This window comes from Tyto alba, unplaced genomic scaffold (genome assembly GCF_018691265.1).
Source record: "Tyto alba isolate M040663 unplaced genomic scaffold, T.alba_DEE_v4.0 Super-Scaffold_14, whole genome shotgun sequence".
NCBI lineage: Eukaryota > Metazoa > Chordata > Aves > Strigiformes > Tytonidae > Tyto > Tyto alba.
In genome coordinates, this window is record NW_024881276.1 from 10,671,881 (window position 1) to 10,697,192 (window position 25,312).

The following is a 25,312-nucleotide window of genomic DNA, read 5'->3' on the forward strand; positions in this document are numbered from 1 at the left end:
TTTGATACATCTTTAAGGGGAATGTCAAAGATCACTGTAGCCACCATTAGAGTGTTTTGAAGAAAGGCACAGTGTCCCAAGCACTCTTCTAAATTTTGCCAGATTTAGTTCGCCCATTTCTGTTACGTAGGTTGTAGTATAACATGTACAAGTAAAATGAGATTCCTCATGAATTTTGAAAAATAAAAACTCTCTTTGAATAACATGTAAACTGAGAATATAATGTCTTTTCTGTATCAGACACAGCTCCGCAACCAGCTAATCCACGAGCTAATGCACCCAATTTTAAGTGGAGAACTTCGGCCACAGGCTGTTCCAAATGATGACTGTTCACTTTTGATCACGGCTTCCAATAGTTTGGTGGCAGATCATCTACAGAGATGTGGCTATGAGTATTCGCTTTCTGTTTTCTTTCCAGAAAGTGGATTAGAGAAGAAGAAGGTAAGTTCAGTATTATACCTCTTCTCAGACTTCTAGGAGCTTTGCTTTTTGAGGGTTGTCATATTCCAACAGAACTGAAAACAATCCGTTTTTGTGATGGTGAAATACAAACACGTACAGCTGATCATTTCCATAAAAGATTTCATTATTCAGGGCCATTTTTGTGAGTACTTTAAATTGGCAGTAAGCTAATGATGCTGTTCTGGAAAGATGACACAAGCCTCAACTTTGCACTTACTTCACCCATTGCCACAGTCTGGCATGACCATTTGTGAGGCTGTGTAGCAGCACTTGGGGGACTCATCCTGATTAAAGCTAGCCTCTGGTTGGGCCGTTCAGTTCCCTGAAAGTGTGGTTCATGGTCAGTTTAAGCTGTTCAGCTGAAAGCTGTGGCTGAAAAGGGCAGTCCTTACCCTCTCTTTGTGTCCTCTATGAGTATATGATATGGTGAAGTTTCTAACAGAAAATTTTGACCTGGTGAGTAGTTAGTCATCGTTTGGGTTAGTGAGCTCATCTGATTTGTATGATAAGAAAAGAGGCAAGGAAAGTAGCAGGAGCATGTATCTGGTGTGGGGAGGAAATAAAACGATCAGCTGAATCTGTGAAAATATATAATGAAACTACCTGCTGGCTGATGTGTGTCTTAGGTAGTGGAGGTAAGTAAATGCAGTATTAGAACAGCAGGCCTCTGAAAATGGTATTACAAGGCGATAAATAGATCTTTCTCAAATGGACAAGATTCTACAACTGTAAAATAGTGCCTATTACATATTTGAAATTATTTTAAATGAGTTAACCTTTTCTAACTTACCTTTTTTTTTTCCTCTCAAAGCTGTGGACTATGCAAGATCTTACTCAATTAATGAGGATCAATCCAAAATCCAGTCTCTATAAATCACTGGTAAAATGATTTTTGAAAATAAACTTAAATTACAGTTGTGATGAAATAGATGGGCTAAAACATCTTTTATTTCTTACAGACTTCAGGAACTCAGAAGGAGAATAAAGGTACAAGATGTTTATACGTGATGCAGACAAGGATAACTGTCAGCTTCATTTTTATTAATTTGTCATCAATAGAAATTCGTTTCTTGAGTGTATATTGGTATGGAATAATGGGTTCAGTCAGATTTTGAAACTTGCAGTACACGAGGATGATGAATATATTTCAGGATTATCCTGTTTGTGGTGTGGATTAAGTGTTAACATTCGCCTAAAAAATAAATGACTTGAACGTTAGAAATATGAAAATAATCTGTAATCAGGTATTACATGTAATGCTCTTCGGAAGCTTTTCACACAAACTTCGGCAAACTCAGATTTTGGGTTTTGTTTATAACTGACTGTATTAGCTTGTATAATATACTTCAAAAACTAGTTAAAGATTTAATTGACTTTCCATTGTTTTATATAAGAAATAATAATAATATATTCTTAATTAATATTCTTATTATAATTACTTGTACGTCTGCATGATGAAACCTAACTATATTTGTGTAGCCTGAAGGAGCTTGATCTTCAGAAGCCTAATGACCTGTTGCCTAATGACCTCGTAGTTAAAGTAGTAATAATCTGCTCTCTCAAATGACCTTGGAAGTCAAAGAGACAGACATGGGTGAAAGGAAAAACTGCAAAAAGAGAGCTTTTGCAGAATGAGATGGACTGGATTATGCTTATAATAAAACCTGAATAATTTACTAGTATAGATTTTTAGGTAAATACTTGCTTCTTTCTGTAAATTGAATAGATTTTCTTGTCCAGTGAAAGTTACTTCATTAATTACAAGCTCAAACTCAGTTTTGGTATGAAATCAGATCTGATATTTATTGATCTTGATAGGTTTTCTTATGAAGATTTTAATCGGACTTACAGAGCACTATCTAAGTAAGGAAACTCATGACACAGAAACTCAGACAACCTCAGTGCCTCTTTACAGAGCATCTCTTGGTAAGTGCAACCTCTGCTAGCAAGTCTCCCCAAGTATTTTGATATTGGTAAATGATATGGATTAATAAATTGTATGAATGGTATTAATTCATCACTTACTCAGATGCTGCCTAAAGTAATAATAAGTAAAGGTCATACCTAATCACTGGTATGTTGGTTTTCTAACCTTTCTTAAAATGAGGCAAAATTCCTGTTACGATTTTTCGTTTTTTTAATCACTCAGATGTTTTCTTAAGCATTTCACTAGGAACTGTAGCATCTTAGATGCACTGTCAATATTATGTGCTGAAGTACGTTCTGGAAAACATAATTGTCAGTGCATGCCTTGCTTCTCTTTCTGTGATAGTGTTTCAGTGAAAGTTAGGCATAGACTGGGAGTTCTTGAATTGTAGTATGCATGCTGTTAGTAACACAAAAAACCTAAAAGTTGCATGCAAAAGAAAATTCTTGTCCATCCATGGTGCAGAGGATGAATGAGTATGTAAAACCACAAATAGTCTCTAAACAGCTACGTGCCTCTTCCTAGGCATATGTTGTGTGGCATAGAGCTGTTAAATGGCATTTCTGTGCTGCCTCTGCTTTTGTACCACACAGGCACTAATACAGTGCTACTTAGGTAAACTAAGGAACTTCCTGGAGAGAGACAGGTTCCTGCAGTCTTTGGTAGGGTAACTGTGGTGACTGTTTTTAAATGATGATGGATATGTTGCTCTTTTTATAGCTGAGAAGCTTCAGATGATTGATGAACAGTTTGCAGACTCTTATCCCCAGCATCAGAAATACGAATCTTTAGAAGTAAAACTTCAGGAATATAGAAAAGAAATAGAGAAGCAGCTTCAAGCAGAAATGTGTCAAAAGGTATAAAGCTGGTCATTGAATTTAAGGGAGGCATTTGTTAATTTTGACTTTGCACATTACAAACTTTTAATACTTAATGTAGATTGAAAGGAAAGATCTAATGAGTTACAACAAACACAAAAGACTGAATTAGTCCAATATCAATTGTTAATTTGATGATACAGCATGTGTATATTTTCCATTCAGCTTTTTTGTTAAATGAACACAGAATGTTAAGCTTTTTATTCTGATGTTAATTTGTAATACAACTTTTACTTATTTTGATTGTCTTAATCTGGCAAATTTTATTTGCTCCTTGATTATTTTGTTTCATGGAGGAATATTTACTCTGCATACTATTAATTTTCCTTCCCAGTTAAGATTTTGAAGCTTAAATTTCAATATAATGCATAGCAACTGAGAGGTATGAATTGCTGCTGTGTAGCTTGACAGATAGTTAATTTTTAATACTGATGAGAAGTTGCATACTATTTCAAAACATTACACAGAAACACTAAAATCATAACCGACAATATTATAAATTATTTCTGGGATTTTTTTCTTCCTATAATAGAAGACAGCTCTTTTAGAGAATTTTCTTTCATTTTGGGAATAAAACTAGAAATTTTTTTGTCGACAATCCTTATGTCTGAAAAATGGAGCAGAGAATATACTGCAGTTCATTTAAATACAGGGGTTTTTTTTTTCCATAAATTTGTGTCAATATCAACAGTATGTTTGGATAGAAAAATTTAAATTAACTGTAGTTCATTTAAATATGTTTTTTTCCATTAACTTTTGTAAAGATCAATATTTTATTTGGATATAAAAATGATAATCTGATCATCAGAATTCTTAGACATGCTTTTAAAGGCACTCATCTGCATATAAACTGAGGAAATCGGTTTAGTCATATTTATTCAGCTTGACAAGTAGAAGAACACAGAGTTAAAACTGCCAGTGTATTTTACCTTCATTTTTCATTTAGTCTTCATTCACCAACAGGCACTGTCTTTTGAGTATGTAAAATATGTTAATTCATGTGTTGTTAAGTTTGTCTCAGTTTAAGCAAAGCAGTTGCAACAAAGGAGATTGGAATCTTAACCAGTTATAAATCACTTCTAAATTCAATTAACTTTACAAGGATTCCTTAGCAATGTGACGTGAATTACTGTAAAACATTTCTAATCCAATTTGTGTATGTACAAGTGATTCCGTGCAGTCTCACCGTTTCTTTAATTTTTCACAAAATTTGTGCTCATGGACCTGAATTCCTGGATCAGATATTTCTAGAGTGCTTTCTCCCTTCTCTTTAACCTTGTTTTCTTCAGCTTCATGATTTTTCTATTACTCTCTGTGTATTCTTTTGCTCATTTTTTTTCTCACATTTTTTGTCTTGTATGCTTGCTTTCCATTTTGCTCCAAATTTTTATTGTAATTCTTTATAACTCTGTTTGTACTTGCGTATATTGCACTTCACACATTGTATGGAGGCATGTTCCCTATGATTCTTCTGTGCAGTTGCCAGATGCGTATTTTCACAGAAGTCGGTGAATCAGGAGTGCTGTTTCTGTAAGACTCTTTATGTGGAGTTACATCATCTGCATTTTTCTACATGTTCAACACTTATTTTTTTGTCCACATGAATCTGTTGTTCCTGAGAGATTCAGGACGGGTCTGCTTCTGCCATTTCTTACATCACCAGTAAAAATTGGTTCTTTGGGAAAGGGGCAAGAACCGAGACAGTGTCAGAGGAGGTGTTAGAGTGTGGCTGTTCCTTGATTGCAGGCAGAGTATCACTCCTGCAGTGTGTTTTTCTTCATAGGCCTCTGGGTCTAAAGCTATTTAGTTTTGTGTAAGATCTATTTTGGGATGCCAGATAAATGCATGAAAGCTGTGTGAGGCACGCAAATAGTATGTGCTGCTAAGATACTTTCATCACAGTAATTTATTTTCATTGAATTATCATACATTTCTTAACAAGAATTTCTAAGTGAGATTTGGAATTGTCTGAGGAGGGATTGTCTTTGTTGATTTGAAGATGGCTCTACTTAACCTGCTTTTTCTCCTTTATGTAAGCTAGAACATTTTAAAGAAGTTGAAATAGCAAAGATTAAAATGGAGGAAAAAGTGCAGACCCAGAAAGAAATCTCTGAGCTGCGTCATGAGTTAGAGAGGACACATCAAGCAAAGGCTGAAGCCTTGATTTCTCGTGAAAAGAATGCTATTGAGAGGCTTCAGAAGCAACAAGAGGTAAAGTTCCAAATATTTTTTCTTAATCTAGTACAAAATGATTCAGTGAGTGGATTAAACTGTTCCATTATCTTTGGGAGATTTACCTTCAGATCTTGTCTTACTAGTGAAAACTTTGAATTTACGTTTGTTCTTATAAATAGGGAAACACGTTTAGCAGCTGCAAGAATGAGTATGCGTAAATATCTAAGTAGAGCTGGCTGGAAAAGGAACGGTTTTGCAAGCTAGGATTGGAGGATTTAGATCTAGTAAATACTTTAAAATCTGTTTTAATGACCTTTCTGAATTCAGATCCCTAACGTTTTTTTTTAACAGAAATTTGAACATAGCTTTTAGTTAGCAACAGAAGAAACGTATAGTATAAGAAGAACTCTAAAATAAATGGAATATATAGTCTGTATGGTATGGATATGCCATTTCTTTATGCCATTATATGTTGAGTATTATCAATAGCCACTCTCTTTCCTGTAAGCTAGGATCTCATTTATTTTCTTTGAACACTTTTTTGTTGATGAGCTACTCCTTCAGGCTATTAACTCTTTGTGTTTTGCCAGAGTGGTAACTGTTCCTGCAGCACACAGTAACTTCTACATAGTTCTAAATTGCTTCTCCCAATCTATTAATTTTCAGGTTTTGGAAGAATAGTTTGCTTGCTGTTCTGTTGCCAGTTTGCACAGCCATTCCCCTACTGTCTGCAGTAGACCTTCCTATCCAAATAATAGTAATCCACAAATGCTAACCACATTTTTGCTCTGGTGTGGTGGGGTTTTTTGTTTTTGGGTTTGGTTTGTTTTTTTTCCCCTCCCTGAGAGCATGTGGTATTGGTTAACAAAGCGATCATGCAGGTCTCTGAATAGATTATTACATGCTGGTCTCTACTATTGACCTCTCTCCAATCTGAAAGTGAAACATTTTATCACTATGCTGTGAAGTTCTTTCATGGTTATGTCCTTAGAAGCTTACAAGAAAACCATAAATTTTATGATACTAATCTTCTTCTGTGGGTATGAAATTAATTCAGTAACTAGGAAAAAAAAAAGATAGCTAAATCAACATATCTGTCAAGTGTTGTGTATGAATATTTGATTGCTTTTGTCAGCTTCTGTATTCACTGAAATGTATACGCTTCATTTACCTGGGGACTCTGTTAACTGAGACCGGGAGCTCTACTGAGTTGGTAGGAGGTCATTTAACCCTTTACAAAGATAATTTTATGCCCAGGAAATATGGCTTGACAAACTGCTCTATTTTTTTGCGCCAGGTACAGCAGCAAAGTCTTTCAGTACTGTCAAATGCATGTGAATTGCAAATTTGATACGAGCACCCATAGGGCAAAATCATTCTTAGTCACTTACTGTTTCTCTGGAGACAAATAATGTGCCTAAAGACAAGAAAAGCTATTTTTTATTAATAAAAAGATACGTGACTTTTGTTATTTTTTATATATATTATAGGATGTATGTTCATCACTTGGAGAATCCCTTTTACAATTTGTTTGAGTTCTGTAGGTTAAACTACAAAAACTGAAAGAAAGCTGGTTGGCTCAGTTTCAGTTTTAAATCATGTTTCATCGGAGGTTTTTGGCATTTGTTTTTCCAATTCTGTTTTTATGAAAAATCTACAAAACTACTGTTTGTTAAAAAAAAATCCACGTTTAAATATATTTATTCTGTAATTTTTTAAAAACAATTTTTCATTTTACATAAGTTTTAGTCAATGCTATTTATTAAAAGAAGAGTGTTTGCAGGTAGCCAGTAGTGACTTCATCCAAAGTGTTTTTACTCAGAGTAAAAAGAGAAAGGCAATTAAAAAACAAAACAAAACAAAAACAACCGACCGATCAAAAAAAAAAACCTCCATCAATTCTAGATGTTATTTCAAATTATGACTATATAATTTGTATTTATTGGAGTAAAACCAATTCCTAAAGAAGATTCTTGAAAGTTTTAACATGTTAAACAGTAAATACCTGTATGAAATGCAAAGTAAAACTAGAGATAATATTTTGTGATTCAGATAGAAGCAAAGGAAGTATACGCTCAGAGACAAAGTCTACTGAAAGATATTGAAGTTGTAAGGACCAGAGAGGCGGATCTGAAGCAAAGAATTGAGGCATTTGAAGTGTAAGTTGCTGAAGGGCATATATGATATGATGTTATTGTCCTTTTTCTGGAAAGCATGCTTCAAGATGTTGCTACTTTTATGACCTTGAAATAGATTATATATCCCAGAAGTTGTTGTTTTGCATTTTGAGCAGTATTGTATACTGTCTCTATTAGCAGGGATAGCTCATACCAAATGACATTTTGGGTTTTTTTTCGATTCTTCCTTATCCAACCAAAACAGTGCAGCATCACTTTGGAGGCAAGGAGCCAGATGGTTGCTTTGAAGTGCTTAAATTAAAAAAAAGCCCAAACCCCAAGCAACACAGTATGTAATCCTAACACTCATGAGGCAGGTACCTGATATTTTGCTTCTTTAGACCTGTTTGTGTTTTGGGTTTTTTTACTTGTTCTTAGTAAGATCAGTTTTCTTTGCATAAATAAAAAAAATAACTAAACCATTTTTGGCCAGGTTTTTCAATGCTACTTAATGTCATTACTTTGGTTTTTATAGCAAAATGAGTATCCCTCTAACAAAAACTTGGTTTATTTTTAAGAAGCCAGCAGAGGGTGCTAATAGAGTAGCACACTCAGCACTATCTCCTCTGAAGGCTTTCTGGCATGGGAAACTGAGCTAGGGTTAACCAGGGATAGCTGCATAATTGATTGGTACTGGATTTTAAATAGGGCAATTTAGTTTGTGTCACATCTACTTGTTCTTAATGAACTACAGTGACAGATTCTGATGATAATCTTAAATTGCTGCAGTCTTCCAAGTAAGCACATTACCCTTTAATGTCTCTAAATGTTATTAAAAAAAAAAAAAAAACACCAAAAAAAAACACAAAAAACAAACAAACAGAAAACCACAAAATCCCTGAAGTTTTGCCTTTATAACTGGTCATTGTCTATCTGTTTATGGATATTTCAGCACTCAGAAACTTCAGGAAGAGAAAAATAAAGCTATTGATGATGCACTTCGACGTCGAGAGGTTGCTGTGAAGAACATAGAAGAAACATATGACCAAAAACTTAAGACGGAACTCTTGAAGTAAATTTTTCTTTTGTCTCTAATAGGACAGATGCTACTTCCTATGAAAACAGAACAATAAATTCTATACGATTTCTTCTGAGAAGTGTAACAAAGCAAGGACATTGAAAATGTGCACTCATGTTTTTGTTTCATCAGCTTGAATTCTTTATTGCTTAGCTCTTTGCTAGTGAGACAAAATGTTCTGTCAAGTTCAGAAAAGGTTTGCTATAGAAAATAATTCTCTCAATTATAGGTTATATTATTGTTGTGGTTTAAGTTCGGTGTTGTTATCTGGGAAGGAGATGGAGATGTGACATTAGTTGTATGTTTAGACAAGAGGATGTGAAGCAGTGTTAGTGACTTCCTTTGACCATAATTAAAAGAACTTAACCATTTTACAAATGCAGAAAAGGCATGGAGCATTAAAGAGGTGTTACAGGTTTCTTGGAAAAAGGGTGAGAGGCACACTAGCCCATTGCACAGACAGTTTGGCTCTTACCTTAACCCCTCCCCATTTTTGGAGAGGGATTCTCTGATATAGCTCACCCTTTTTTATTGACTACCATTCGCTTGAACATGGTTTCAAAGAATTTGCTTAGAAATGCTCTTTGAAAGGATAAGACATCATCAGTGGCTGCTTTTTAGGTGTTGCAGTGGGTATATCCTAACTTTGCTATTGTGCTTTCTTGGAGTGCCTTGGTCAATTGAAGACTTACTTGATCATTCACTGCAGGCATGGGCTTTCGGCATGTTCTTACTCGTGTGTAGTCAATGGCATGGTCTTCCAGTTAGCCAGTTAAACTCTTTATTACTCTTTATTGCAAATCAGTGCACAATAGGTAGTATCTGTGCTAGTGCATCTTTACTTAAATTACAGAGGAAGGATGTAAAGAGTAGATTTTAATAAGAATGATGCCTCAGCTAAAACTGAGGAGATTTGAGGATTTGTCAAAGGACAGTGAAATGGAACTGGCTGACCCACCTTGGTATCTTACTTTATCTAACCCATAGCAGCTAGTTACATATAATGCTTGTAAAGTGCTTTTTGTTCACGAGAAGCAAATTATTTTAAGGATGAACTGCTGTTTAGCTTATTTTATCAACATACAAAATATTTTAGATGTGCTGCAAATGCTCAGAAAGATAAAATCTGTTTCCTTTTGTCCCAAATCCTTGATGAAAAGTAGCAAAGAGCTATATTTATTGTATAGAAATAATGATGGTTGTTAGAAAAGGAATATTTGTTTATTTCTACAGTAAACATTAAATGCTATAATTGGGAAAAGGATCTGAGTGGTCTGGACCATTTGCAGAAATTCAGGAAGATGGATATGGCAGTATCTGAAAACATTTATAATCGGTGTCCCAGTCATGCAAAATGCTGAGCTTTCTTAGCTCCTGTAAATTCCAATAAAATTAAATGGTAAAGTTGGATGACTGCTGGGCTGTGAATAGTGGTGCATCTGGGCAGTGCTGAGTGTCTAGCCAGTGGCTGAGATGAGCAGAGAAACCTCGGGGCCAGTGCTGGGACCCACACTGTCCAACACCTTCATCCGTGATCTGGGTGTTGACACAGAGCCTCAACAGCATTGGACGTGAGGCTTCATTAAGGGGAATGGCTTTCACAACAAATAACAGAGTTTCAGTTCAGACAGACTTTATAAGCTTGGGGATTGTGCCAACATAAGTCTTAGGGATTTTAACAAGGAGAACTGCGAAGTTCTGTACTCAGGGCAGAATGTCCCGATGGAATAGTGTAAATGGGGAAAATGAATTGACTGAGGAGCTGCACTTCTGAAAAGCACATGGGAGTTACAGTGAATGCCATGTTGACTATGAGCCAGCAGCAGGCTCTGGCAAATAAGGCAAACAGCACGGTGGGTGACATTAATAGCAGCGTGGCCAACAGACCTGAGGGAAGTTGTTATCCACTTCAGGTATTGGTAGAAGCTGCACTAGGAATACCATGCTCAGGTTTGGGCTCCCGAATTCAAGGAAGTAATGAAGAAACTGGAGAGAGCCTAGTAAAGGTCTGTCAGGATAGTCATAAGACCATCAGATGTGACCTCTGAGTTCATGTGGCAGAGGCTGTAAATTGTGGCTTGGGAGGTTCATCTTGGAGGAAAAAAATTTTTACTGGGACAGTAGTGCAGCATTGGCACAGGTCATCCAAGAGGTGGTAGAATATACATCCTTTGAGGTTTTCAAGACTTGGCTAGGAAGAGCCACAGCTGACCTGCTCTAGAGTTGGCAGTAGTCTTGCTTTTTGAGCAGTCGGTTGAGTGAGGTGATTGGCAGGACCATTTCCAACTGTTTCAGTGGCTCTGCAATAACTAATTTTGTTGATAAGTGATTGTGTGATTATAGTTTAGTCTGGGCAAGACTGGAATTTAAGCAAATGCATGTGCACGTGTGCACACACATGCTTTGGGAATACATAATTCTTTTTACTTCTAGGTATCAGCTTGAATTAAAAGAAGAATACATAGCCAGAACCAATAAAGTTACTGAAGATGAAAAAAAAAATAAAGGTAACCATCTCTCTGAGATACGAAGAAAATAGCTGTTTAGAGCTTTTACTAACAGATATCAAAACACTGTTGTTATTGAACAGTCACGTCCTTCAGTAACAGTGGTGTAAGTGACAGAAAAGCCGTCAAAATAGATTTTTGAAAACATGTAGCAGGATCCAGTGACAGGTCAGAAACTGCTTGCTGTTCAGAATGCAGTGGGAACCATGAGCTGCTGCTTCACACAGAAGCTGCAAAGCATTTTGTTTTTTCAGTTTCCCATCTCCTGAAGTCCTACTGGCTCATTCATTCTCTAATTGAACTCTGGTACAGTCTGGTACCATACCGTTGAATGATTGCCAGTTTCTACGTTCATTGTGCACAAGATGTTTAATTGGAGCTTGAGGAAGAGAGCTGGGAAAGATGACACGTTTAGGCTTTTAAGTTAGGGACGTGTGAAACAAATGATATATCGTGCATATGAGTTTGATTTACTTAATTCTAAAGGAATATACGTATGCATATATATATATACACACACACAGTGCGATTTACTTAATTTTGAAGGAGTGTGTGTGACATTCATTTTTGTCTTGAATTAAATTGAATGTTGGGCTTGGCATCTTAAACTGTTTTTTGCTGACACAGTTTTTTACTGTCATACTCTACTAATTTTAATTCAGCATTTGTAATCCTCCCTGCAGAGAAGGCTATGCTTTTGAATGAAGAAGCCAGTGCAGTTAATTCGAAAAAGGAGGAACTCAAGCAAGCTCTATCACGCACAAAAGAGCTTGAGGTAATTGTAAACATGAATTTAAAGAAGCTATGTTATAATTAGTTCACTTGAGGTACATTTTTAAAAAGGAGAAAATGTGAAATAAAAATAATTGTTAAGTAGTACAGCAGTTCATAAGCTTCTAAACTGTTTTTATCTGCAGCTGGATTTGGAGTCAGTGAAGGCCCAGGTTCTGCTAGTAAATAAACAGAACCAGTTGTTGACAGAAAAACTGAAAGAAGTATCAGACTATCCTTTGCTAAAGGAGGAGAAATTGGAGCTCCAAGTGCAGAATAAACTACTTAGGCAACAGCTGGATGAGACTCGCAGTGAGAACCAGCATCTTCGAGACAGTCAGTGTGAATGATTTAGTAATTTTCTTGTTTATGTTTCCCTACTAGTATTTGTTTAAAAATAAATTTTCATTAAAATACATCCTTTGTATTACGTTTGCTAATAGTTAGCATTAAACCCCAACTAATGTTTGTGTAAAATGAAAGAGTCCTTGACATTGTAAGTTTATTTTCTTTAATATGTCTATATAGTAGAAATCCTTCATTGAGTGTTAACTATAATAATATGAAGAATATCCCTTTCACCCTTTGAAAAAAGTGGTGCAATATTTCTAACTTTAGTATTAGTATGGTTAATAATGGTAAAAGAACATTTCATTATTATTTTTAAGTGCTTACCTGACTATAGTTATAAAATGCCAAGTATTTTTAATGTGCATTTGAGTTTATGGGAGAGTAGAGATGTACACCCAGTTAGGTAAGGTAAGAATATATATTTTTCTTCCAGAATAGGACAGTCTGGGTCCAGTTCTTAAATGACTATGCCAACAAAAATTTCGGTCCTTTGCAAAAGGAAGAAAAAAAATCCCCAAGTACTTTATTCAAACAAAGCCTTCTTATCTTCCTGAAAACAAATCATCTTTGCATTTTGAAGGGGTATGGCATAGAAAAGTGCACACTCGTTATTCTCCAGCTGAATGTCTAGTATTTGTCTTTCTGGGTAGAGCTGTCCCAGCCATCTGCAGAACACCTGGCCTGCCAGGTGGAGCTGAGGAGAGTGGAACATTCTAGGAAGTTGGCGCTGGATGAATTTGAAAGTCACAGGCAGATTTTGGAAAAGCAACTACAAAGTGAGGTAAATTATTATTTCTAAATAATTTGAATACTTTCCTCTTCCTGTTATCTTGTTCATGTTTATCTATGTACCTGCACAGGCTGTTTAGTGTGTAGTTAAGGGGATTGTTTGTACTCTGCTTCTTTTTATGTAAACAACTCTAAAGAAAACAAAACAACACCAAAAAATGACCAGAAAAACCCCCAACCCAACATAACCAAGGTAAATCTTTTCAAGTCATAAAGTTGTCAGCACTGACTTTCAGTAGGATACTATGTGGATATGGTTTGACTGGACCTGAAGAACATTTAGAAACAAGTATTCAGCCAGTTGAGACTACTCTTTTTGTTAGAATCATGCTGTTTTTTTTCTCTCAATCTCCTATAGGTTGAGCGTTGTGCCCAGTTAAAAACCCAACTATTGGACTCTGAAGCTACTATCAGGAAGTTAAATGTTCAGGTTGAAGAACTGAAATTGCAGGTGAAACAAACACAGGCAGGTTTGTATCTTGCACCAGAACAGTCCTTTATGAAGTTCACTTACCTAACCAGTGTAAGAATTTCCAGAAGCTTAAAAAAAGCTACAGTTGCCTAGAACTAATGTACCACTAGTGTGTAGATTTCAAATTTAAAGTCAACATCTATTTAAAAACCCAATTTGAAAAGCAGATTCGTTACAATTTACCTTCGTTTCAGAAGACAAACATAGAGGAGGAAAGGAAAACATTCCTCCCTGAATACTTGCATGGTTCTTATTGTCTGTTTTTCTTCAGTATTGAAGACATTAATGTTTGGTGATAACATAATCACAGTTTTCTAGGAGGCAAGTTGTGTTTTAATGCAGTTTGACTCTTGAATGTTCATAATAAGAATAATCAATTTGAAATTGTATTGCATACCTCACAAATTTAAATCTAACTATTGAGCAGTTGTTGTCAAGGCTAATAACTTATGCACCTTGTACGGACATTAGAAAGAGAGAGGCACTTGTGTAAAGCAATTCAGTTTGAAGAAATGTAGTTCTAAAGATGCCTATCTGTCAAATTGCTAATATCAAGTATGATAAATAAAGGTTTTGGGATGCATATTTAATCTAAAAATATGAAATTGAGTTCTGCAATGATTGTACATTATATACAGTGTGTATTGCACCATAGTTCAGAATATGCAATACTTTATATTATTCACTAGACCAATATGTACATTTTCATATATGGTATAAGTATCGGTACCACTTGGAACTGGAAGTTTGTTAGTGTCAAAATAGCGAATATATATATTAATTAAATGACTGAAAGTACTGCAGGGACTTTTATTTTGCATCAGAGTTAAAGATGTGATTGACCAACCATTTATGTAGAACAATACCAAGGTGGTCATTTTGCTGAAAAAGATACAGCTGTATAGATTGGTCTTTTGGGCATGCTGAAGCATACAAGTGCAAGCCAGGAAGTAGACAGTCCCGAAACAGTCAATTTATTTCATTGCTATTTATTGATTTAAACATAATTTAAGAAATAACATTGTAGAGTGCGTAATTCAGGTAGTTTTTCATGGAAGTATTAAATATTAAAAAATATCGGTGATGATTGGCAGCTATGCAGCTACATTAACAACACATCTAAATCAACCCATTAAATTCTCAAAATTTAAGCCAATTCCATGTTAAAATAATTTTGATCAGATTGGAATTTAAATGCCATGTTGTACTGTTTCTGTTTCATTATGGGTCTCCCTCTCACTGTTTACTGTCACTCACTTTCTATCATTTAGCTCTGGAAAATGAAGTGTATCGGAATCCAAAGCCTTCGCTTGTCGATCGCTCTGTCCTTGACTACACTGGTGACAGAATTGTACCTCATGATATTTATGTGGACAGCACATTCCTGAAGAATCAGGTTATGACTGACGTGATGAAGGTAAATGCTGCGCCAAGAGTTGGCTATCATCAGCAGTTACAGCCACGTAGTGCTTCTCCTGATTCTGACTTGGAGTGTATGGCACAAACCCGGGCTAGAATAAAAGAACTAGAAAAAGAGGCAGAGTATTTGGAAGAAGCCTACAGGAACTACCAACACAGAGTCATGCAGGATGCGGCTGCCAGCAGAACGCCAGGAAAGATGCAGTCGCCTTCACTGCTGCAGTGTGCTATTAGTAGAGCCCCCTTGACTACCCAGCATGAACTTCTAGAGGATCATCCCAGCTCCCCGCATTCCCCCCTGAGCAGTCCAAGAGGTGAAAAGTACATCAAAAGAACGGGGCAGGTTGATGTCTTTAAAAATCCCTTAACGCCACCACACAGAGGAGCGTCTTCTTCAAGACGCCTTTCTTCTACTCCTGTTTCCAAATTGGAAAGAGATCTCAGTAACAAGAAAATTTCAGGCGGTAGGTCACAACTGTTAATGTGGTGTGGTATTGGGGTTTTACTTACTGTTCCTCTTGTGCTATGGGAAGAGAAAGGTTTAACAGGGACAGTCTTTCGCTTATTTGTTATTTGCCAAGAGGCAGGAGAAGTCAGAGACAAAATATGCTCGCTGCTTGGAGCATTGCTTCTTCATGGAAACAAGTAGTGGAGAAGTACATTGAGGGAGGCTGAACATACTGCACTTAGTTCTGGTAGCTTTAAAAAGAAGACTATGCCATATAATTCACTACAGGTGCAACCTTATGATATGCAGAGTTTCATTCAAAAGTTTCTGTTAAGTATAACTACTTTGCAACATTATTTGTAATTTCCTAGTTTTAGTAACACTCCCTCTCTATGTCTGTCCTTTCATTTAGCTACTGTAGATAATGTGTGCAGTGGAAGACTGCTTTGCCTGTCTTCTCTTAAATTGAGTTTTCCAATCTGAAAGGTCCAGATTTGTTTTTATTTGTTCTTTTTGCTGAGACATCTTTATCAAATATTCCTGAGCAATTGCGAGGGGGGAGGGGACTAGTGTTTGGTGGTGATTGGAAAATTGTAATTTTCTATTAATTTCACAGTGTCTAATAATTACTTAGTCATTTTTTTTTAAGAGGCAGTATTCAGAAAAGCAAGCAAAATAGAAAATAATTGAAAATTAAAGAAACATTATGTTGTTTCAAATCTGCAGTACATCTGCTTCTTGGGTCATGCAGTTCTTGTCACCCTGTCTTAAAGTGGATTTCCTAGGATAAAAAAAGAGATAGGAACCAAAAAAGGTAATGGTCATCTTTTGCATTGAAGGAAGATCATTATTTGACCAAATTTCATATCTTCTGATGAAACAGAGCAAGATTGGTGAGTCTTGCAGACAGTGTACTGTGAGCCAAAAACCTCAGCTCTTTGCGTTTTAGTAGAAAATCAGTAAATTCAAACCTAGATAATTTCTAAATGGTAGTAGGTTGTAGTAAATTACCTTATTAGATGGCTGGTGTGCTGCCTGTGCCCTGACATGCAGTACATGTTAGGTTGAGGAAGAGCATGCAGTAAGTAGTATGTGCTGTTCTTATCCATCTGTTCTGCACGTGAAAATTTGACAAGTTTTATTATAAAAGATTGATGTGGGTGAGCTGAGGGTTCCCACCACGAGCAGGTGCTGCTGACACATGAGTACGATGTAACTGCTGGGTCCTGTTCTGTTAGTGCTCAGCTTCCTTAAAGGGTGTCCATCTGTGTTGCGTGGGCATGGGGGCTGTCTGGGGATAAAAATCCATGGGGAGCCCCTAGTCTGAACCATCCTGACTTCTGCAGTGTGGTGTGCACCGTGAACGGGTTGCACTTCTGTACAGTGACCTGGAAGAACTTCAGGTATGGGAGTGTTAATAATAGCTTTTCATCCATATCTTGAGCCAAATTAGCACTGGCTTCAGTAAAAGTTATTTGGTCAATAAAGAGAAGAAAAATAACAGTACCTTCTTACTGAGTGAATACCATATGTTGTGGAAAAAATTGAAACTCATAGTGTGTTAAAGACCTGTGCAGCTGCATGGGAAAGGAAAAATGAGATTGCAAAGCAAAATTTAACCAAAGCGCTGGACTTTGCAAGTTTGATTAAAAGCCTTTTTAGTGCAGGGGTTTTGTTATTTAGCTTGGTTTCTTAGGAAACTCAAGACTTCTCTAGTCATACCGTCTGTTTCCTTCTCTGATAACTTTACAGCAGTTGATAAGAGGATGAAAACTTTAAAGATTTTCTTCTTTGCTTCATCACCCGTTTTCACAAATATGTAGAAAATGAAACCTGGTTAAATTTCCTAATGAGGAATGGCCTTTGGGAGACCACAAGCATTATCTTTTCCTGGCTAGTAAGCGCATCCCTAGCTTGAAATCCAGGTCCGTAACTGCTTCCTCTAATGCCCAGCATGGGAGAGGTTATTTGGTGGATGGCAGAGGGGCTGCAGCTTGTGGGGAACATGGATGTGTTACGAGGGGATGATAATTGTAGGCTTTGTGAGAAGTGTATTTATGGTCAAGGCTTGTAGAGTAGAATTCCCATACAGGAGAGGTTAAAAAAAAAAAAAAAAAAAAAAAAAAAAAAAAAGAGATAAAACAGTACAAGAAAGTTCATGTTAAGATCTAGATGTTTGTTGCCTTATAGAGGTGGTGCCTGCACAGTCCAGTTATGCCTGTGTTGTAAAAAACAGTCTTGCCTGAGAAATGGTAGGACAAATAACTGATACAAACTGTGGTATTTTTATTTTGCAGACACCAGTGGCTCATACCTTGCTTCTTCACAGCACAGCGTTGACCAGGTGCTTTCTCCTATTTCAAAGCCATATCTACATTCATCTTCTGAGTCTGTTTCTTCCTCATCATCCAGTCATGGCCAGAAAATCAGGTAACATTGTTTACAAAGCAACATTTTTAACTTGCTTTTTAAAGAAACACTTGTCTAACTGTTCGGTGATAGCTGCTTTTACAAGTAAGCCATTAATTTTATGAGTGAGAACTTTGCTAAAGATGGATAAGGGTTTCCATTCTTGAATATCATGCCCTAAGAGGAACTTGGTTATACAAAAACCAAACACCTCTCCTCCCAAACCCAAACACCTTTGCCAAATGTGATTTGACTTTTTCACCTGTGTTAAATTTCTGCTTCTTGACGGTGCAAAGTTATGTGCAGTGAAATACTTAAGCCTCAAGTGCACTGGAAACTTCAGATGAATGCAGTGTTTTTTCCAAAAGAAAAAAAAAAAAAAAGTCTTGTCCTATGACAAAGTAAAACTTGATTGATTTACAAAGTGTTCTGTAAAGTCATTTCACTGTTGTAGTTGAGCAAGGATGGAAGGTTATTGCGAAGATTTCCTCCTTTGGGGAGAAATGGTAATGGCAGCACTAGTTCTAGAGCCTAAAAAATCCACTAATCCTACTAATTAATGTTTAGAACTGTGCTTCTCAGCACTTTCAGTATTTGCTACTTCAACCAATGAAAGTATTGCTTTGTTACCATCTGTGCCTTCAAAGGTGGAAGGTGTCCCATCTGGTGTGTGCTTCACCACTAACGCACACCTGACAGGTACAAGTCGTACAAAGTTTAGATGTTCCTGGGCTCAGGTCAGGCTGATTTGCTTTGTTGATTTTCAGACTGCTGTAGGTTTCAGACTGCTCTAGATTTAACAATAAGCTTCTTCTTTTGCCCTTCTTTGCTTTTCTGCTTTGCACGTGTCAGTGTTCTGACAGATTTTTGAAAGCAAGGTGTGGTATGGATCCTCGTATTTCAAGAGCTGCAAGTTCTGCAGTGCTTGAAATCTATTGTATCAGTGTAAACCTTCTGTTCCATTGTATTTGATACTAGACCACTTTCAGACAGCTGAATGAAATATTAATTGTTAATAAATAAATATGCCGTTAATCACTAATTTCAGAAAATGTGTTTTCTAAAAGTGTCCCAAAAATGTAAAATCAGCTCCTAAAAGTAAATCTCAGTTAAACAACCAATGGCTTGTATGGATATGTATGTCTATGAAAAAAAATCTTATTTTTCAAACATGCAAGGAATGTATGCATATGTCCAAGATATATCTGACGACTTCTGGTGTCCCATAAGTTTGGACCACATTGATAATTTAAAAACTTAGACTGTATACGCGTGGCAAATCGGAATGTGAAGATACTACAGTGGCGAGTTAACTACTGCTTCGCAAGTCCTATTTACAACAATCCCATCAGACATCTCACTCTCATATGAATTACCTGAATGTGAATGTATTTTTAGTGGTTTGCTGTCATGAGCTCTTTTGGAATTTGACAGTTTTGGTTCCTCTGGTAGGCTTCTGTGCCATCCATATAAATGTGATCCTGATAAGGCTAACAAAAACTCTTGCTGAAATTGAAGACTAATTTGAGAACAAACTTCATCTCAGAAGATGAAGTTGGGTCTTTAGAGCAGTAAAATTCATTTTTCAAAGACTTGAAATTATTTTTCGAGAAACAGGTAAAACGACAAGCTCATCACAAATTCCTGTCCAAAATAGTGATAATCTTTCATCTTTCCCGTGTCAGAACAGGCCTTTTGCATATGCTTGATGTTCAAAAGCTGTTGAGGCTATATTTGATGCACACAAAACACCTTAAAAAAAGGCCACTAATTCCTTGAGCAAAGCTATGTTTCTTTTATTGTGTCTGTTTTTCACATCTGTGCCCTGACTGATGAGCTTTTGCTGATTGGAGCGTGTTGGTTTCTGCTGCCTGTTTGAGAATTTAAATCAAGGCAGTTGTACGTTCTCACTTCATTCATGTAATGCTAACTTTTTAATGTTTCTTTCCTGAGAAGAGACACTTGGATCTGCCTTAACCTGCTAGCCAACATTTCAGATTTGATGGCTGAAGAAGGCCTATCCTGGGGCAGCTCTAGCTGGAGCCTTCATAGGGCTTCCTTATTTTGCTGTTATCGAGTCCTCAATATGCATTTAATGTAGAGGGGGTCTCATATAGTTAGAATTTGGGGAGAGCCTTTATGTTCTTGGCCTTGAAAAGTAGCCATTGGGATTTCTAGGGACTGTGAGGTTAGTTCCTTTAGGTGGCTGTCTCTGCTTTCCCTGCTCATTCACATTTTCTACAGTGTGTCTTAGATTTCCTGTATTCCTGTGACAGACCTTACAAAGTGAAGGTTGAATGTTAACCTGTATGTTAAGGTGATAAGGGAAAAATGCTCTAATACTGTGAGTCCATGCTGCTTGAAGAGGGAAGAGTATGAGCAAGTTGTGTTGCAGAGAAGAGACCAGGGTTTGGGCAGGCAGCTATGGGTTGTAGTTTCCTTCTTGGATTCCTTGTGACAAAGCAGGGGTATGAGGTCCCAATAATTTTCTTGAACTTGCTGCTTTCCCAAGCCTTTCTTAAAGGGAAAACATTCTTTTGTTGAGTATTTTTAAATTTCTTGTGCCTTGGACTGTTTTCTGTTACATAAAATATTTGAGAAATGCATGTGTGGGCTTTTCCTGTTATTTACTCTCATTATTAGAGAAATGCCACATCATTGAAGTTTATTGTGGGATTAGTTTATGACCTGTAGATTTCAAGTGGCAATGGGAACTTATTTGAAAAGAAAAGAAGATATGATGCTGTAACACCAGTAAGCTATTACAAGTTAGACCTCTGTCAGTGGGGAAGAACAATTGCTTCTGTGACTACAGGAGATCCTTGTTTATTTATGTTTCAAGATATGAGTGGTATGAAGGAAGCCAATAAACACAGACAGGAAGACTAGAGTTACAAGGCAGATTATTATCTAAACCATTCCTTGTCTTGTTTAGGGCTGAAGAAACTGATTGTGAGGGTTGTTACCAGTTTTAGGCTAAAAAAATTATTCTGGACATTAACCACATGGTTTAGATAGCTGTTGCTGGTTTTTGTTTAAACTTTAATGGTAATTTTAAGTATAACTCATGCAATTTAATTGTTTAGTGTTAATTGGCACACCAGTACTGTTTTCTGGAATACTGACATTAGATACAGTCCAGAGTTTGGTTTCCAGCTTTGTATGATGGAATGAATTTTGAAAACTGTTTGGAAATACATGTGTTTACTCATCTTCATGAGGCAAACCTCTTCAGTTTGCTGAATCGGAGGCAGTGCAGTGCATTGACTGTCTTTTCTAGCAGTGTTGCAGGACACAGTACTGCAGAAAGTGGCATGCATGTCCTTGAACCTTGCATCCTTAAGAATTAACACTCAACCATCTCTGTGAAGAAAAGACTGAGAACATGAAGTAAACCTCCAAAAAGTTCCATTTACTCTTTTGTATTTATTTTACAGGGTATTTTTTTTTCCCCACTGAAGTTAATAAACTATTCTTCTGACAATGCAAGTTTGTTTGTTTGTCCTCAGATTTACATTTTTTTATTGAACATGTCTCATTGTGGGGGTATGTTTTGTTTGTTCTTTACTTTTGTCCCACAGAAAACCTGAATTCCTTTGAAATTGTAAGCATAAACATATTTATGCCGGGGAGGAGAGCACCAGCTGGTGTATAGTAAGCTCCTTTATGAAGTGCTGCTGCTGAATTTCATTAGTGACCTGCACCTCTTTTGCTGTTCTGGCTCTGGTCAGAGTTTAGTAGATGGGTCACGTGGGAGATACTGTTCTTCCACATTATCTTTCTGATGAGATAAATGGAGATTTAGAATGGGGGCACTAACCCCATTTTTCTTATCACCCAGATTTTCACCCCAGCATATATGTTTTGCCAGACATCTAATCCTAATGCATTTCAAACACATCTGTTAAGATGACATCAAAGTGGGAATTAGACTGTAACACAGACCCTAAAAAGGCAAATTTCTTAATTTCAATTGACTAAATATCACAATTCATTGTATTTTTTTTTTCCTTAATCCTTTTTATGCCTTTTGGGAGTGTATTTTGTTTTAATGTAATGCCTTTATGTCATGTAATGCCTTTATGTCATATGTAGACCTTGGGGAAAGGCTGCAGGGAGATGGCTATCAGAGAGATGGAGCTAACTTTTGGTAAATGTTAGAGAACTGTATTGAAATACCTTAACTTTTGAGTCAGAGCATTTTGGTTGCATGGGTTTTAGGTTTGGTTTAGTCTGTTGCCAAGTGTGTGAGTAATCCTTGTATTTAAATCCCAGATGGCCGTCTGCTTAAAAGTTTAACATTTCTATTTATTAAATTATTTCTGTTCTTCCTCCTTTCAGACTTCATAATCAACAAACAGATAAACAAGATTTCAGTCATATCCCCAAAGCAGAGAAACTAATGTATGAGGACCTTGAAGAACGCATTTCTTCTCTTGAATGTAAGTTTTAGTGCATTTTAGACTGTTTAACACCTTAGGGCTTAAGGGTTGTGAGACAATTGTCTTGATATTTTAAGACTAGTTGGAGAGAAAAAATTCTGACTGGTGTTGGAAATAAGAAGAAGAAGGTGTCTCAGATGATGAGGGGTTAATTTTCTTCATATTTGCATCTTTAGAGGAGAAGGGTAGGTAGTAATAAGTAGACACTGAGTTGGTTCTGAAATTTGGGAACATGCTTTTTGTTCAGAAATCTTGCTTAACCTTGTTCCGATTAATGCATGTAGGCCTGACAGTTGTTTCAGAGCGTTTTAAAGTTGTGTAGGAAGTGTACTAGTGTATGAACTAACTTGAGACCTTATTATTTTGGCTGCATAAAGTAAAACTCCAAGGAGTGTTCATCATGGGCCAATATCAGAGCAGTATTACCAAGCTGTAATTCTGAAGATTAAGTTTCTCCAGCCATTACATAAGTTCTTGTTGATTTTTCCTTCAGTAACTGAGGCTTAAATAGTAGTATGAATTAGAAGTTACTTTAGAAATGCATCTAAATCTGTGAAGAACACTTGCACTTATGCTGTTGTTAATCAGCATCTCTGAGTAGTTTTGGAACATACGGTTTAATTACTGAAACATTAATTTTATCTTATCTTTTTCTGAGGTCAGCATTTTGTTTATTTGCATTTCTGCTCTCTGTTGATTGCAGGAAGAACTTTGTACATTATATGGTGTTTTGCATTGTGTGCTATAAAATGTTTCCTTCTCTCTGTATGCTACAGTCAAGCCTTGCAGGGTCAGTTTTGAAAAAATGTTGATGTAACTAAGGTACAGTAGAAAGAGAAATTGATATTCTCTAAACCATTACCCAAAACTTAAGGAGAGATATAAGGTATCTGTACCATGTTACACTATATGCTTGGAAAAATGGTCCTGTGTATTTCAGGTTGGCTGCCTAGAGATAATGGCTACAGCTGACTTTTTATCTCTCTTTGCATTCTCCCATAGAATTGAGATAGTAGCAGTCTGCGTACTTTGCAAGTAAATAATTAAGGAGCAATTGAGTATCATAGCAATGATCACAGAGGAAGTACAGTAATTGGTTTTTGTAAATTCAGAGCCACGTTACACAGGGAGAAGAAATATAACGTAGAATATCTGAGTTAGCAGTATTCGTCCTATGCAGTGAAGAAGGCAAGGATCCTAATAAAGAAATAGTATGTAATCAAATAACTAAAGGTTGTTTTATGTGCATAGAAAGGATGAGCTAAGCTTGGACATGTAATTTTTCTGTGACCTGTATCTTGATTATGTAAAGAAATGAAAACATTTTGGTTTTCTGCTGTGTATTTATTCATGAATTTGTTTTGGCTTTGTAAACAGATGTGTTCCAATAGCTAACTTAAAAACTAACAATTCTGTAATTAAAGAAGCAAGTAAAGCCTATGATAATTCTTAATCCTCAGGGAAATGGTCAAGTTGAAGGGAAAATGCTCAATTAGTGCTGATATTTATGTGTTCTAATTCAGCCATTCCCACACTTTGTGTCCATTGCTCTGCTCCACTATTGTAATTACAAAATAATGAAGCCATTGTTCAAATTTCTTCTCCAGATCAGGGAGACATTCCAGAGCAGTGTGAAAGTGATGCCTTGCATCCATCTGGGGACATCGTCAATGGAAACCATGTCACAGCCACTGTGCCAGCAACAGCCACTTCACTGCAGGACTTAAGTGAGTTCTCAGCTCAGAAACAAAAGTGAATACCCTTTTTAAATGTCAAATGTATAGCACAAAAAGCCAAATATTTAACATTCTGTAGGTATGTATGCTGGTGTGATTGAAACTTTCTTCCAAAACTGCTAATTATTTAATAAAGAGGAAGGAATGTTTTCTCTTGCTTTCCTATATGAAGATGATTTTTCACCCTGGTTTTGGTTAAATTTATTTTTAATTTAAACACTTTTGTCACTTGCCCCAACCCCCTGTCCAGCTTTAGGAGAGACAGTTTTGGTTTTTTCTTTTCTTTTTAGGATGATTATTAAATATTATTGCTGCTCTTGATAGAAATAAGACTTGAAAGGTTTTGTTTTGGTCCGGTTTTGTTTTTAAAGTGTTTTATGTACTGCCTGTACATTTTTTTCATTTTTTTTGACTCTGTTCATGAACTGTATTATCACAATGGTGTTTTAATTCTTTGGGTAGATGAGGATGGTTCCAGTGCAGCATGTGTCGCTTTTCTGATTGTTCTAGATAGAAGCATTATGATTATTTCTATCTAGAGAAGAGCTTTCTAGCTCCTGAAAATTCCCAGTATATAGTTTGCCCATCTAATTAATGCCTGAAAACCGTACTACTTACACAGCTTTTTAAATATAATGGTCACATCATCAGTGTGTCCTGCAATAATTTTCAAAGGTTTTTCAAGTACTTTGCTTTATGAATATAAAGAATTGTATCCAGCTGTATTGCAGAGAGGGAAAGAATATAGCAATGTGAACTTTTGGATAACAGAGATTTAATAAGGAAGTCCATGATAGGAATGAGAAGTATATAGATCTGCCAGCTCTTGGGCCTCTGCTTCAGCTCTACTGTTTAACTCTTAGTGAGTCATGTATCAGGCTGAAAACATTTAGAGGTGGGAAGAAACATTACCAGATACCCAAGACACCTATACTTTGGTATACGTACAGACAATATATCCATTTGTTTCTCAATTATTGTTACTGTTACACAGGAACCTGTTACTTATTTGTATGCTACTGTAGTAGATTATTGAACTACATAAATCACAGATGTTAAAATAATTTTTCACAGCGGTGCTGGATCAAAGACAGATTGAAGAACAGAATAGAGAAGTTGAGAAAAACTTAGAAGAAGAAAGGAAAGCAAGAGAAGAAAGGAGAGAGAGAGAACAACAGGAAGCTTTGGAAAGAGAGGAAAAAGTGGAAAAGTTTGACAAAGAGGTGGTGATTTAGTATTTTAATTTCTGGCAGTAATGCAGTTTTGTACTGTCATGTATTTTAGGATCGCTGTGTGTGTTACTTGGTTAAAAATAGATTCTATTCTTTAAG

At 36.3% G+C, this 25,312-nt stretch overlaps 1 protein-coding gene across 4 annotated transcripts in view; it reads left to right on the plus strand.

Moving 5' to 3' along the window:
• OFD1 (OFD1 centriole and centriolar satellite protein) overlaps positions 1-25,312 on the plus strand; it is a 30,925-nt gene that overhangs the window by 2,745 nt on the left and 2,868 nt on the right. For 3 of the 4 annotated variants that reach the window (XM_042788324.1, XM_009966019.3, XM_042788326.1), the window contains 18 exons: positions 241-441; positions 1,274-1,342; positions 1,422-1,449; positions 2,281-2,388; positions 3,110-3,246; positions 5,305-5,478; positions 7,495-7,601; positions 8,512-8,631; positions 11,071-11,144; positions 11,828-11,919; positions 12,062-12,251; positions 12,917-13,047; positions 13,414-13,525; positions 14,799-15,410; positions 17,692-17,824; positions 22,145-22,245; positions 23,853-23,972; positions 25,056-25,204. In XM_042788324.1, coding sequence (XP_042644258.1) covers positions 241-441; positions 1,274-1,342; positions 1,422-1,449; positions 2,281-2,388; positions 3,110-3,246; positions 5,305-5,478; positions 7,495-7,601; positions 8,512-8,631; positions 11,071-11,144; positions 11,828-11,919; positions 12,062-12,251; positions 12,917-13,047; positions 13,414-13,525; positions 14,799-15,410; positions 17,692-17,824; positions 22,145-22,245; positions 23,853-23,972; positions 25,056-25,204 — 2,658 coding nt within the window. The remainder of the gene's footprint in view (positions 1-240; positions 442-1,273; positions 1,343-1,421; positions 1,450-2,280; positions 2,389-3,109; positions 3,247-5,304; positions 5,479-7,494; positions 7,602-8,511; positions 8,632-11,070; positions 11,145-11,827; positions 11,920-12,061; positions 12,252-12,916; positions 13,048-13,413; positions 13,526-14,798; positions 15,411-17,691; positions 17,825-22,144; positions 22,246-23,852; positions 23,973-25,055; positions 25,205-25,312) is intronic. The other variant, XM_042788325.1, reaches the window with a different exon arrangement.